The following is a 15,876-nucleotide window of genomic DNA, read 5'->3' as shown; positions in this document are numbered from 1 at the left end:
AGAGGTGGAGACACACCTGACTGGTGGGTGCCACCCTGTTACAGACTGCGATTCACAAAAGTTAGCATGGGGGATAGTGCCTCGGCTGAGGTAGCCAATGGGAGGTGCTAAGCTGAGGTGGGGTGCTAAGCTGTGTCCCAAAGTTCAGCAGTGGCAGGGAAGGGTGGGCTAGCACACCCACAATAGAAATTTAGTGGGGGGCTCTGTCCCATGCAAACACAGGCATGCATGTGGGGGTGGGGGTTGGAGAGATGAGAGCAGGACCAGATGGGCTGGTGGGGCCCAGGAAGCAGAGGACCAGTGCTTAATTTGTGCCAGGGCTTGCCAGGGTTGAGCCCTGGCACTTCTAGGCTTGACTGTTCATAGCCCTACCACCTCTGGGCTTGCTGCATCAATTATGAATGTAAAAAAAATTGCTTGGGCCTGGCACCTCTTTCATTACCAACTGTGCACTGCAGAGGACCCTCCTATAACTTTTAGTCTGGTGGTTGGGGTACTCACCTGGGGTGTGGTTCATGTCCCCCTCTCCCACAGTGGGAGAAGGGATTTACACTGCCAGCTGGCACTACTTAGGTGAGTGCTCTAACTATGGGTTATGGGATATTAGAATGTGGGGTTCCCTCAGTCCCTCCTGTTGAAGCTGTTCTCTATGGATAAATAATTAAGAAAAAGTCATTGGCATGGGATACTGGATTCTGGGTCTCCTACCTCCCATCCAAGGGCTCTCACTATCCGACTGCAGAGTCATTGTCATGTTTGTTCTCTTTCTGTCTCTGGACCAATGATTCTGCATAACCTATTCACAGTAGAACAGCTTGGACAGGAGAGACAAAGCCTATGGTTAGGCTATGAGCTAGGAGTGTTATTCCCAGCCCTTGTATGCGTACTTCACTAGCTCAGTGAGTGCTAACATGAGTATAAATAGTAGTCGGGTTTCAGAGTAGCAGCCGTGTTAGTCTGTATTTGCAAAAAGAAAAGGAGTACTTGTGGCACCTTAGAGACTAACCAATTTATTTGAGCATAAGCTTTCGTGAGCTACAGCTCACTTCATCGGATGCATGCAGTGGAAAATACAGTGGGGAGATTTTTATATACACAGAGAACACGAAACAATGGGTGTTACCGTACACACTGAAACTAGAGTGATAAAGTAAGGTGAGCTATTACCAGCAGGAGAGAGGGAAAAAAACAACAAAAAACCTTTTGTAGTGATAATCAAGGTGGGCCATTTCCAGCAGTAGACAAGAACCTGTGAGGAACGGGGGGGGGGAGAATAAACATGGGGAAATAGTTTTACTTTGTGTAATGACACACCCGCTCCCAGTCTTTATTCAAGCCTAAATTAAGGGTGTCCAGTTCGCAAACTAATTCCAGTGCAGCAGTCTCTCGTTGGAGTCTGTTTCTGAAGTTTTTTGTTGAAGAATTGCCACTTTTAGGTCTGTAATCGAGTGACCAGAGAGGTTGAAGTGTAGCTGCGGTAGCATGAGCAGCAGTGTGCACCGAGCACAAACCTGCCTGAAGACTGTGGCTATGTACTCAGCATGGCTAAGCAGGCCTGCTGACAGTGGGGGGGAAAGGGGGCAATTGCCCGGGGGGTGGGGGTGGGCAGGCAATTTAAAAGGACCTGGGTAGGCCCCAGGGCCTGCTCTGCAGAAGTGGGCCCCTCCCAGCGCCAGGCAAGTAGGGCTGGGAGGGGCCCCGGGGGATGGGACCGTTCTGTGCTCCCAAGCTTCAGCTATTCTGCTTCCTAGGACTGTGCTCGGAGGGGGATCCCAGCTCTGCGCTGGCTTAGCAGTGCTGGTGAGTGCGGCAGGGGGCCAGGGCATGGGGGAGTGGGTCTCTGGGGGGGGTGCTGGGCAGTGGAGGAGGTTTGTGTGTTTTAGCGTGCTAGGCAGTTTGGGGGGGGGGGTGCTGGGCAGTGGGGTGGCCTGTGTGAAATGCTGTGTAGTTGTAATGATAGGGCTGTGGAGGAGGACACTGGGTAGTTCAGGGTGTGGGAGATCTGTGTGATGGGGTGCTGGGCAGTTGTGGGGGGGGTGTGTGCTCAGCATAAAGGGTCTGGGGGAGGCTGGGCATAGGGAGCTGGGGAATGTTGTTGGGGGGTGGGTGTGGCATGGCATGGGCCCGCCCCAGAGGGGAAGGGACACGCTGGCAGCAGAGGGCTGGGTGGGCTAATGTGTGTCTGGCGGCTGCTGGTTTGTAAACAGTGCCCTCACACTGGGTTGGGCAGAGTGGGGCCACCCCCTCCGTACCATGCCCCATTGCCCCTGGCCAGCCCCTCACTCCAGGTACTGACCTCCCTGCACCATACTCCATTGCCCTCATGGGGGCCCACAAATATGTTTGGCACCAGGCTCACAAGGTTAATCCAGCCCTGGCTCGAAGGTCATCGGGTGGGCAGGTTCCTTTCTAGCCATGGTGCCAGTGCTTGTGTACAGGGGCTTGGCATCACACAGACAGCTGTTTTTTGTAAGCTCACTTATAGGGGCCCAATCCAGTAGAGGAGCTCAGACCTTGCCTACCAGATCAAGTCCTGCAGGTGAGTTAGGCAGAGGAATGTCTATCTGTCCCCCAGTTCATACATCGCTCTGGGGCATTGGCATACGGATGCCTTTTGTGCTCTGAGGCAGAACCATAGGCATGGAGGGAGCTTTTAGTGGAAAATCTAGGTGCTGAGTGATTTTTAGGTGCCTCGGCGAGCAGCGAGGGTTTTGTGAATCCTAGTGGGGTCTGGTTCTAAAGTGGCAGTCAAGTGCCTAAGTCCTTTTGTAAATCTAGCTGTGGAGTGCTTGTTTGGAGTGTGTACAAGGGCACAGAAAGGAGGAGGTGGCTTGTCCCACTCTGCAGGAATTCTGCCATATTACACAATGGAAAATCTCCCATTCTCTGGGATCATAGGGCAACATTTTAAAAATGTTGCATTAGAGGAAAATGTATGTGTGACTCCTCATGAGGAATTGCCTGTGCCCGGAAAATGACCCCCGGCCAAGGAATAAACCCTCTGTGTAGTTTGCTTCCTCTGTCAGATGGGGTTAGAGACTCACTGTTTACTTCCTCTCTCCTTTTTCTATTACCGCCCTCATCATCTTGCTTTCCCCTCCTCTTTCCTAGTGCAAAGCTTTTCCAAACAAGTAGTCCCAAGGGTCTGAATCTGGAAGTGTTTTAAGGGGTCACTTTCTGTCTCTGGAAAGATCATGTATAAAATTAGAATGTTGTTAAAATAAGCTCATCAGAACAGATTTCCATTAAGTTTTCATGGGATGGAAGTAAGCAAGAGCTAGTCGGGGCCTTGGAAAACCATTTTAGTAACTTATTTTTAACTCCATAAATTCTAGTTATACTCATGTGCTAGTGACACTGGAAAAATCTAACCTACTCTATGCAAAATGGACAGAATTCATCTAGGTACCTTCTTTTGCCATTAAAAACAGCACTGGGAAAACTACACTTATTTCTGCAATTGTACAGCCCTACAAACACTTAAGGAAACACTAGGGTTTTTTCTGTTCCTCGTACTCACTACAGAATTTTATTGTGTTAGAATACAACTACAGAGAATGGAGTCAGTTTAAAATATTGACAGGTTTCAGAGTGGTAGCCGTGTTAATCTGTATCAGCAAAAACGAGGAGTCCTTGTGGCACCTTAGAGACTAAAAGAAAAGGAGGACTTGTGGCACCTTAGAGACTAACCAATTTATTTGAGCATAAGCTTTCGTGAGCTACAGCTCACTTCATCGGATGCATACTGTGTACAGTTTCCACAGTATGCATCCAATGAAGTGAGCTGTAGCTCACGAAAGCTTATGGTCAAATAAATTGGTTAGTCTCTAAGGTGCCACAAGTACTCCTTTTCTTTTTGCGAATACAGACTAACACGGCTGTTACTCTGAAACCTTAGAGACTAACAAATTTATTTGGGCATAAGATTTCTGGGACTTTCAAGTGGGTTTTAGCCCACAAAAGCTTATGCCCAAATAAATTTTAGTCTCTAAGATGCCACAAGGACTCCTTGTTGTTTAGTTAAAATATTGGGTCTCAGAAAGCGGCTGGCCCTTTAAAGGGAGTTGAATCTCAGACCCACCTGTAACACAGTTAACTCGCCTTCTTAGGTGGGGAAAATGAAGACTGTCATATGGCAGCGTGGTCATGTGACTCAATCAGCCCCCTGGAGTAGATAAGGGGGGAGGGCTTCTGCTATCCCTGATTTCAGGAGACACTAGCTGGAAAAGGCTGCTTGTGTATCCTGGCAGCTAAGCTGTGGAGGAACCCTGGAAGAGATGCTATGGAGGAAACACTCTTATGAAGGTTTTTGTTCAGGGTTCTGTTTCTTGACTTTGTTGCCAGTCTAGGTGGATGCAGTGGAAGGCAATATAAAGGGACCATGGAGAACCACAGCACAAGCCCTGGAAGGAGAGCTGTGGAATTGCTTAGCTACATGAAAAGGGTTTGGGCTTAGCTGGCTAGTGGAAGCTGTGTGTAAAAACTCAGTAAATTAGACCCCAGAAGGGCACTGTTTTTAATACTTTTAGGTGGTGAAAGTCTACTGGCAGATGCAAGGAGGGACTGAGGTTGGGTTGTCCGCAGGGCTACTGCATGCCATGAAGGTGTACTTTAGAGGAGTGTTTCTGTTACCTTGAGCATCACAAATTTGCAGTTAGCATACACAGTGATGGATCATGTTCAGCATTGTCAGCTAGTCATGGTTAAACTCTCTGGGACCAGGCTTCAACCATAATGCTAAACCTGGCTTCTCTCTGTCTATGCTGGCTGCAAAACCCTGGCCAGCATTGTGTTCGCTAACTCAAACACAATTTTTAACACTTAAGTAAAAGACCAGTATTTCTTAATGTGACAATGCCATAGAAATCCTCAAAGGTGGACTTTATGGGCCACACTTAATTATTGGCCTCTCTATTTTGGCACCCAAAACTTTACAAGTGCAATCAACTGTTAATATTTACAAAACCGGCCAAAATAGATAACAAAATTACCTTCTTAGGATATGGCAGAAATAGAGATTGTGTCTGGGAAAGGAGAGAGAATCACAGAAGTGTAGGGCTGGAATGAATCTCAAGAGGTCATCTCTTGCACTGAGGCAGGACTGAGTGCATCTATACTATTTGACATCTCACCTACACATTACAATCTTTTAATGATACCTGGAGTATGCGACACATTAAAATCAGACATTGTCTGGGAACTGGACAGTGGGGCTATTAACAAAATCACCTTGCTTCCTGTACACAGTTCCCTTCCTCTTCCATGGATGGTGTAACCTGCTATGGGGTCAGGGAGAGGTTGTTCTATGGAAAGGAGTCCAGAATGTGCGCTACAAGGGGTAATTGAGAGGGAGGGTTTTTTTGGTAACACTTCATAAAATAGTTTTAGGGGTTTTATTGATAAAACCAATTAAATTGACGGACCAGAGACCAAAGTTTTCATACCTGGATACCTAAAAGGAGGCTTGTAAATCTATATTCAGACACCTAAATAGATCTCTTTGTAGTTGTTTAAGTTAGACTCTTAAATCTGCATTTAGTTATGCTGGTTTGAAAACTTTGGCCACAGTGCTGCAGTTCTGCCTTCTAATTCCCATAAAGTACTTGTAGTGATAGACAATTGTCAGGTAAGCGAAAGTATTGTTTTGAAACACAGGCATCAACTATGCAGTGTCAGATACAGAGAGAGCATTAGGGGTAGAGACATCATCACCTACGTTTCCTATCAATCATAAATAGGACAGTGTAAAGGAGGGGAGAGAGCAACAAGCTTTTCTGTTTCTAGGCCTCAGTATAGATTCTGGTCCAGCCACTGCACAGAAAATAATAATAAAAAAAAAAAGCCAGTAAATATGAGGATCAGATCAATTGAGAGTGTTACTGGGGTTATTGTGTTTCCTGCAGATTTAAAGCCTCAGTCAGTTCAATAAATGCACCAATACTAATAGAAAGGTAACGCTCTGCTTGGAAACATTTCATTGAAGCCAGCAGAGTTCTGGGAACTCTCAGCTGTATATTTGTGTTTGCTGATACTAACAAGTTCCTTGAAGTTCTCTACAGACAAAATCTCTCAGCCTAATTGCTTGACACAATAATTGTCCCCAATAACTGCAGTGTTAGTCTTATTTTGACTGTGAATGTATATTGGTTCTGGCTGTGTCGGTGTCTGTAAATGCTAGTGAGTGTAAGAAGCGCTCTGGTTAATGAAAGAGCCAGTGCTATATTTGGGATGGGATGAGAGTTTTTCCCCAGTTTCTATAGGTGGAAGGCTTTCTTTTCTGCATCAGGTATGCAGCCTGGAGCCCTAACCACTAGGCCATCCTTCCTTTCTATAACAAAACTTGGTCAATTGTGATTCCTTGCCTTCTTCCTTAGGTGATCATGCCTGTCATATGATAGATATATAGATAAGATGTAAGGATGTATTTCTTCACTAAAAACATCACTGTATAAAGGACATGTAAGGTCTGTAGGATTGGGACCAAGTAGCATCCTACATATGAGTACAGACATTAAAGAGGGAGCAACTCAGGTGGCAAAATGGAAGCCCACAATGAAAGGGGCTGTAATTCTCACAAGCCTATTAAGCTTGAGTGCCTGCCCCAGAGAAAGTGTCTTGTTTACATATGTCCTTCTTGGTCAGGGGAAATTTGCACCCAGGTGTCAGGGTTCTTCATAACAAATTAATGCACCAGATTTCTCTTAATTTCATCCATCTAAATTTATAGGGAATCTCTTCCTAGGGGAAGGCAGTGCAGATTGCTTTCTTCAAAGAGAAGTATTGTGGCATCTACCATGGGGTGGGGTTTGAAGTGCTCATGATTCTTAATTAAGTCAAGTTTGCAAGAATGCAACTCATGAACCCAGACGCCCAGAGAGACAAGTGCATTCATCATTTAACAGGTGATGAAATAAATACATTTTGACCATTGTTCAAAATCCACAGAAAAGCAGTTTAATGAGGGCATATTATCTTATTATTTGGTTAATTCCAAAAATGCAGAATATTTTGTGTATAAAATACATGGTTTCTGCCCTAATCTTGCAGCCAAGGAGAAAAAAATGTAATTGGCCAATTTTCAAAAGTGCCCTGCTAATCCCATTGAGAAGACTGGAGAATTCCCCCTGCTTCCCACCTTCTGAACAATGGGTTCTTAGCAATTTTTAAAAAGCTGGTTGCTAGAAGGTGGCCTGAAAAAATAAGAATAGAATTTTAAGAGGGAAATGAAAAAAGGGTGGTGGTGTGGGGAACTGTGCTGGGATGGAGTTGATCATACAGCAATGATTATTGGTGGAGCAGAGAGGATCAAGGTGTACAAATGGTACATTGGAAAATAAACCCATGATATCTGGACTCATTTCCCACATGCATGTAACTGCTCGGAACAGTCCTGGAAACTTTAAGATAAGAGAGAAGCTTTTCCACATATAGAGAGTGAAATGTAAATGAATCAATAATGAATGAGAATAGATCACATTTCTGCAGGATCTTTCATTGAAAAGGGCTTTCCAAAATGATATGTACCAGAATCACTTCTCTACTGCCACCCAGCTACCTGGTACCCAGCAATAATCATATAGGAAGAGAAATTGTGAATAGGGACATTGAGAAATTAATGAAAGTGCTCAAAGATTTTTTTAACCTCTTAATTCCAGATTCCTCTGTAACCATGTATAGAACATGCCAGTTTATGAACCCTTAGGAATTAAGGGTTCAAGCTCATAGAGAAGGGAGAGCATGTTGAAGGTCTCACTAAAAGACATTCTCACCCCCAAACATCACCATAAACTTGCATAAATCAAGTAATGTATGCAATGTTGTTGTAGCTGTGTTGGTCCCAGGATACTAGAGCGAGAAAGTGGGTGAGGTAATATCTCACCCACCTTGTCTATAAATAGAGTAATTCACCCCCAAAGCATTGCTAAATGGAACAGGGGTTCCTGTCCTGCTTCCACTGAAATCAGTGGAAAAATTTGATGTCAATAGAACCAAAATTGCTTTTCTGATTACTAAATGGTGTCAAAGGTGGATAGAACAGGTATCCCAAATTATTTTGGCTTTCTACAGCTACACCTTGTAAGAGAGGTTGAGTCTCATGTAGTATCAATAGCTGGAGTCACTCGTAAAAATAAATGGCAACAAGGCACTCCTTGCACAAAATCCATTTTCATCCTGGTTAACAAGACTTCCCTTGGACAATAAAAAGTCCGGGACTAGGAGGTTTGTGCAAGACTAAAACAATGTCACTGTTGTTGAACTGCTAAAGCTACAAACAAGCAGGCAGGGCTGAGCTCAGGTCTTTCAGCAGGATGACAGGAAGGGCCTACAAGTTACCGGGCTTGTCATTTCTAATAAAGTTTTTGCTCATAGGCTCTTGTGAGTTTGCTACTGAAAGGGAAAATGCAATTTCATGTTGACACAGCACAATTCCATTAGCTGAACAATTGCCCATATGCAGCACTTACTCTGTACAGAAAATCCCTAGAGGGGAAGCCCCATATTATTTCTCAGCATATTCACTGTCATCTTGAATATGGTAATTGTCTAGAAGTCTCGTATGATAGACCAAGACCAGGACCATGACCATTAGGTCCCTGCTTTGGAACCTGAGTACATGTTTTAACATGTAAAACAGATGTTATTTTAAGATTTTGAATTTGCAACTACATTGCAGCATGAAATTATCATTCAGTGAGGAGACAAATGTTGGGTTGGCTACAGGGAAGATGAATGACACTCGTGCTTGGGATTCAACTTTAACGAGTTCTAAATACATGGCATGTGCTTTAAATCTGGATTGTTCTGTTATTTTGAAAACATTTTGCACCTGTCCTTAGCTTTAGGTGTTTATAAATTGTCCATTTTAGAAATTTTAAAACATCTGCAAAGTATTTATCAAGATGCCTATGCGTTGTGGTGCATAGTCCTTGAATTGGCTTTCTGCACAGAGGTGAATTTCACCTTCCGTTTAGATTACAGAGCATGTGTGTGAGGTGCTCTCTGCAAGATGCACAACTTAAAAAGCAGCAATCTGCATTAGCTCTGGTTTCCAATATGTCTAAGGTGTAGATCATGTACTTACAACATAAGAATGGCCATACTGGGTCAGACCAAAGGTCCACCTAGCCCAGTATACTGTCTTCTGACAGTGGCCAATGCCAGGTGCCCCAGAGGGAATGAACAGAACAGGTAATTATCAAGTGATCCATCCCCTGTCGCCCATTCCCAGGTTCTGGCGAACAGAGGCTAGGGACACCATCCCTGTCCATCTTGGCTAATAGTCATTGATGGACCTATCCTCCATGAACTTTTCTAGTTTTTTTGAACCCTGTCTTGGCCTTCACAATATCCTCTGGCAAGGAGTTCCACAAATTGACTGTACATTGTGTGGAAAAAATACTTCCTTTTGTTTTAAACCCGCTGCCTAGTAATTTCATGTACTTCCATGTATAATGCATTAGATCGTAGTTTCAAAGCGACAAAAGCATTGGTAACTGTGGCAAGATCCACCTTTGAGAGAAAAGTCACACTCTTCTCACCGTGTACAGATTGAATAAAGTATCCTACTGTTTTGGACAGAGCTGCCACTGGGGTAACCCAGGAACATATCTGTTTTGGTAGCCACCCGTAGCAATAACCTTAGCTTCTGTACTTTGACTTAAAGAAAGCACCTCTAATGAGCTCTATAGATAAAAAGAGCTATATCAGAGCTAAATGTTATTAGTTATTGTTATTACCTATTACTTTATAATTAAATTGGCACATTGTTTTTTTCCCCCTTGGGTGGGACTCTACAATGGCATTTGATGATGAAGCCTCTTTCCAGCCATGCCTATGAGATGGATCAGCATTGTTAATGTTTCAGAGGACTCCCAGTTTAGCTGCTTTGATGAGCTCCAGCTGGGTAGAGTAAATCAGTTCAAGTGAAGACTGTTTCCACGAGTTGTTGGAGAGAATGAATCATTGCAGCTGGGCAGCTAGTAGTGATTTTAATTAATGAAGTAGAAATATATAGCCTGCATCTCATGTACATGGGTTTTATACTAATTAAACTCAATTTTCTTTAATGGCATTAGTCCTGTTTTACTTCAGAGTAAATGAGAGGAGAGTTAGGCTTATTTGGGGGGGAGGGATAGCTCAGTGGTTTGAGCATTGGCCTGCTAAACGCAGGGTTGTGAATTCAATCCTTGAGGGGGCCATTTAGGGATCTGGGTGAAAATTGGGGATTGGTCCTGCTTTGAGCAGGGGGTTGGACTAGATGGCCTCATGAGGTCCCTTCCAACCCTGATATTCTATGATTAAGCTTTCAATCAGTACAGAATTCTGCTTTACACCAATTGTCTGAGAATGATAGTGGTGCATTTAGCAGAGTAGAATTTATGCCTCTCATATTATAACTGATGATTCACATGTTTTCATTGTCTTTCTAGAGCAATTAGTCAGATCAGAACATTTTTAGCTGGAGAACCTGTTCTCTTCCTGGAAGGAGCTCACACCTGCAGGCCAGCACATATGAATTTGAATACAGATATAAGAATGGTTAACCACAGCACCAGCATTATTCTGCCTGTCACCGAGCCTGCTCTTGCAAGGTCCAGAGTGGCCTCATCTCAGAGTGAAGTTAATGAGAATCAAGGATGCTCAGCACCTTATGGATTAATCCATTGATGCTCAGGTACATTGCCAAAAGATGATAGCAATGGGAAGAGCAATTTGCACTGGAGCAGTTGAGAGTGGCGGCAGGGACTGGGATGGGGGCGGTAGGGGGCAGATGGAGAATGGCCGTTGGGGGCAGTCAGGAGGTGACAGTTGGAGAACGGCCGTTGGGGGCAGTGGGAAGGGGGCGGTAGGGAGCAGTTGCAGAATGGCTGTTGGGGGCAGTTTGAAGGTGACAGTTGGGGAATGGCCGTTGGGGGCAGGCGGGAGGGGGCAGTTGGGGAATCGCCATTGGGGGCAGGCGGGGGGGGGGTAGGGAGCAGTTGGAGAATGGCTGTTGGGGGCAGTCTGAAGGTGACAGTTGGGGAATGGCCGTTGGGGGCAGGCGGGAGGGGGCCGTTGGGGGCAGGCGGGAGGGGGCAGTCAGGAGGTGACAGTTGGAGAACGGCCGTTGGGGGCAGTGGGAAGGGGGCGGTAGGGAGCAGTTGCAGAATGGCTGTTGGGGGCAGTTTGAAGGTGACAGTTGGGGAATGGCCGTTGGGGGCAGGCGGGAGGGGGCCGTTGGGGAATGGCCGTTGGGGGCAGGCGGGAGGGGGCCGTTGGGGAATGGCCGTTGGGGGCAGGCGGGAGGGGGCCGTTGGGGAATGGCCGTTGGGGGCAGGCGGGAGGTGGCCGTTGGGGAATGGCCGTTGGGGGCAGGCGGGAGGTGGCAGTTGGCCGTTGGGGGCGGTAAGGGGCAGTTGGAGAACGGCCGTTGTGGGCAGTGGGAAGGGGGCTGTGAGGGGCCGGTGGGGGCAGGCGGGAGGGGACAGCTGGCCGTTGGGGGCAGCCCGCTGGCTCGCTTTGCCCTGGGGCGGTCGGCAGGGGCAGCCTGCTCACGGGCATGAGCTCGGCGCCGGGGGCAGAGTCAAGAGGAAGGGGACGGGCAGCGCTCGCCCGGAGGCCGGGGCGGGGTCTCGCGGCGCCGACACGCCAGGAAGGGGCGGAGTCCCGTCACGCCGGGGCGGGGTCACGCAGGAGGGGGCGGGGCCCGCACGGCGCTGGGCTGGGGCCTGTTGTGTGTGAGGAGCTTGGGCCGTACCGAGAGCCCGTTAGTGGCTGCTCCGGCTCCCCCCCACCCCCGACCCAGCCCCTCCGCCTCCCCCCCCTCCCCACCATGGAGGACCCGTCCCGGCTGCTGGCGGCGGCGCACGGTGCGGGGGTCTCCCTGCCCGGGGGGATCCCGCCGCCTCCCTCCGCTGGAGACCCGGCCGCCGCCGCCCCCCCGCCGCCGCCCCCGCATCGGCTCCAGCCGGGGCCGCCGCCCCCCGGGCACCAGGATACTGGGGACATCCTGCAGCAGATCATGGCCATCACCGACCAGAGCCTGGACGAGGCGCAAGCCAGGTACCGCAGGGGACGGGGGTGTGCGGCCCTTCGGGTCCGAGCCGCGCCTGCGGGGAGGCTCCCTAGGTGGGCGGCGGGGCGGGGGGTGTCTGGGCGCGGGCCTGGAGCGGGGCTCTGAGCACCGAGGGTCTGACTAGGGGACCTGGAGGCTGGCCGCCGTCTCTGAGCTCGAGGCTCTGGGGACTGAAGGGTCTCGAGTCCAGGGGTTTGTCGGCATCAGGGCCTGGGCTGCGTAGGGCAGAGTCTCTGGGGGCTGGGTACCAGGATATGGCTAGAGAGGCTCCAAATGCTGGAATCTTGGGGAGCCAGAGTCTGGTTCCAGGGGTGGCAGTGTGTGGCACTGAAGTGTGGGGTGGGGTGGTGCCTGGCATCTGCTGCTGGCATGCTGAGAGCGCCAGGTGCTCAGGCTCCTGGGTACTAACTTCCCTGCCTGTTTCCATCGCCCGTGTTGCTTGTGAACCTGTGTGCTGGGCAAGGCGTGAGGCAGCCTGATTTAGTTTCACAGAGGAACTTTGCTTAAAACGGTAGAGTGAGTTATAGTGCTGAGACCCTGGTAATGTCTTAGGAGCAAATCCTCAGTATGGGGTTACAGTTTGTTTAAGGGACTTTAGTGCTGACAGTCCTGGAGACTGAAGTTCTCTATATATCTGCAGGGCAGGTACAGTTCAGGCAGCAATAAAGCAAACTTTCCTCAGGCACTGTTTATCTAGCAAAAAGAAAAGGAGGACTTGTGGCACCTTAGAGACTAACCAATTTATTTGAGCATAAGCTTTCACTGAATGCATCCGATGAAGGGAGCTGTAGCTCACGAAAGCTTATGCTCAAATAAATTGGTTAGTCTGTAAGGTGCCACAAGTCCTCCTTTTCTTTTTGCGGATACAGACTCACAGGGCTGCTACTCTGAAACCTGTTTATCTAGTGTGTCTCAGCCCTGTCCTGGAGAGCCCCCCACCTCATGGATGTTGCAGGCCATTTTTTATTGGCCCCTCATTCTTTGGCTGCTGCTGAGACTGCTTTTGGGGCAGGGGAAGTTCAGTGGTAGAGATTTTTATGATGTAGACACTTACCTGCTAGGAATAGAGCTGAGACCCATGAGTTTTTCACACAGGTTGCTTAATGAAGTCACCTAACGGGAATGTCTTTGACTCACTAGCTGTAGTGGCACTAGTGACCTAGAGATGGAAAGTTCTACATTCTTTTACTGATTTCCTGGGCCACCACATTTTCTTTTTTCAGTTCTCCTTAGAGCCTGACCATGGAGGATTTGAGGCTGTGGATCTAATTTTTGAATTTATCACTTGCTAGTTCTGCTCAGGGGAAGTTTTTAACTAGACTTTTTTGTTCCCATGCCAGTAAGAATAAGAGTGTGGAGACTCAGTTTGCAAGATGAACAATTAATTTGTATATTGACTGAGAGGTTCTTGTACCTTTGTCCTGTTGATAAGACTGTGAGGCACTTGCATATAGTGCTGTAGAGGTGAGTTGAATTCTTAGAATTATTTTTTACAAGATAGCCTGTCTTAATTAATGAATTGTCCTTTCTCTGCTGCAGATAGGGGTTCAAATCATAGCTCCAGTCACAAGTGAAAGTTATTTTTTCTGTCAGTTGCACAACTACTGTTTAATTTGGCCTAGGAGTAGAATAAATGCAAAGTTGTGATTGCAGCTCAGGATTAAAGTGCCCTGGCAGAGAGTTGTGTGTGTGGTAGGGAGAGGGGCATGTGCACACAGGAACTGAATGGCAGGTGTATTACATTTCAGGTCTAAGGTGTTTTGACAGAGCTATGTGTGAGCAGTTTTCACAGCACCTGCCTGCGCTATGTGTCACTTGGGTGAGAACTAACTGTACTTGTGTTTTAAAGAGAGAAGCCTACCTGAGGAGTACATTATCTTCTGTGCATATTGTGAATAACATAACCTGATGTAAAAAAATCAGCATATTTCAATATCTTCTAGTTTATTTTCTCTGCCTTAGAGGTGTCTGTACCCCTGATTGGCTCTCTGTAATTATATGTTTTGCTTACTTGGCATGTACCAGTTGTAAAAAGTACGTAGACCAGAGGAAGCAGTTTGGAAAGGAAAGGATTGTAAAACAGATCTGGCTTATAAAACTAGCAAATGAATACTCATGCATCAGATTCCAGACATTGATTTGTGACTTTGGTTAGGAGTCTGGCTGACTTTCCATTATAAATTACCTAAACCAAGGTTTATTTACTCTGAGAAGTTTCTTTGGCCTGACATTTAAGCCTTGTCTGTGCTGGTGTCAGCTGCTGAACTGGTGCTGAAAATGGTTTAACTTGCAAATGTAGACAATGGCAAGTCATGGTCTGCACTGTTTCAGAAACTGTAGAGCAAGGTTTTAACTACAATTTTGGAAACCATGCTGCAAATGATTTATCCAAGTACACAGAACTACTGAAAATAAATCCCAGGCCCATAAACATGTTTGGTATGATCTGAAGATAAGTACTAACCATATAGTTATTGATTTTAAAAAGAAGAACGATGGTGGGGCTTCCTAGGAGAGAGTTTGTGGTAAAATTAGAATTTTCTAGACTGTATTTACTGAGGAAAGAGATTCTACATTATAGTTTTTCAAACAATATTCTGGACTAGTTTGAGTCAGAGGGACTCTTCAGAGGTGCTCTTCTGTGTTCCCCTTATGCCTGTTGAAATGAAGAGGGAAAAAAAAATACTGAAGGGGATGCTGCTACTATTTCAAGCTCCTTACATATATTCCATTACTGGTGGTGGTATGAGGCTTCCCCTAATATGCTATCTTCTTACCAGTCACTGCAACACAAAGTTAAAGCTGTCTATAGTTGCTTCATAGTAAGTGCATGCACAGATTAATGTGTATGTCACACACGACACTGCAGTTCTGTTTGATTTTCAAAACTCCTCTACAAGAGAGCTGATAAAGTTGAGTGCCTAGGAAGTTTCCTTGTTTTTTCCTGTAAACAATTTAATTATGGGATCCTAGTGCTTTTTGTGTAGGCTAAATTGCTTTAGCTATTTTCAGTGTTTTTAGAAAACTGAAACCTTTAAAATTTTAGGCACAAAGTTTTTTGAAGGCTCAAACTTTATAAAAAGTGCCCTTGCATATGAGATGATTGTGCATGCACAATACAGGTTCTTGCATTATAGACAATAATGGGTCCATCTGTTTAGTCTACTTGCAAATGGAGAACCTTGGTAAGAAGGCCTATATGTCATTGTAAAGAAAGCAAAGCAACCCTCCTCAAATCCAGTGTAACTAGTCTCACAGATGCTTCAGGGATGTTAGGCAGTGTCCTGGAATACCTACCTATCTGCAAGATGTCTTCGCCATGATTTAGCACCAGATGTTTTATTTGCTAGACTTTTAATTTTATTCCGTATTAAAAAATCTGCATATTGAACTGTACTGGGTTTCAAATCCTCATAGCTTCACTGGGGCCTCTTGAGTTTCAGAACTTTCATTGTTTATATTCTAAATTTTAGACTGCAAGCTAAAAACTGAAGAGATGAAGTTTTATTTAAAATTCATCTGCCAAAAATTACATTACGTAACCTGCTTAATATCAATGTTAATCAACTTTATCATTCTACAAAAGAATAAATATTGGCCATATTAGCTATGTAATGACTTCTGGACAGCCTGTTTCTGAGAACTTATAACACATCTAGCTTATGTAGTTTGTAAATCAGCTTTTTTAGCCCTATTTTTATGGGAGCAGAGTTTTAAGGCCTGGAATTGGTGGTATGTCATCAAGCAAGGACAATAGAATCCACTTGGCTTTCTTTTCAGCTGCCTTTGTTCTCAGGCTGCTTGTCTGTGGGTAGATATTG

General features: G+C 46.1%; 1 protein-coding gene across 3 annotated transcripts in view; it reads left to right on the top strand.

The window, feature by feature from the left end:
• Nucleotides 1-4,202: 4,202 nt before the first annotated feature.
• Nucleotides 4,203-15,876, top strand: part of PBX4 (PBX homeobox 4) — a 35,668-nt gene continuing 23,994 nt past the window's right edge. Inside the window, exons 1-2 of one of the 3 annotated variants that reach the window (XM_043532510.1) lie at nucleotides 4,203-4,305; nucleotides 10,431-10,675. In XM_043532510.1, the coding sequence (XP_043388445.1) occupies nucleotides 10,638-10,675 (38 nt within the window). In that variant the 5' untranslated portion in view covers nucleotides 4,203-4,305; nucleotides 10,431-10,637. Of the gene's footprint in view, nucleotides 4,319-10,430; nucleotides 10,676-11,683; nucleotides 12,043-15,876 lie in introns of those variants that run through there. The other 2 variants (XM_043532509.1, XM_037887921.2) reach the window with 2 other exon arrangements.

This window comes from Chelonia mydas, chromosome 20 (assembly GCF_015237465.2).
Source record: "Chelonia mydas isolate rCheMyd1 chromosome 20, rCheMyd1.pri.v2, whole genome shotgun sequence".
NCBI classification, from domain to species: Eukaryota; Metazoa; Chordata; order Testudines; family Cheloniidae; genus Chelonia; species Chelonia mydas.
Note: the sequence above shows the minus strand (reverse complement) of the source record. Positions and strands in the feature narration are given on the sequence as shown.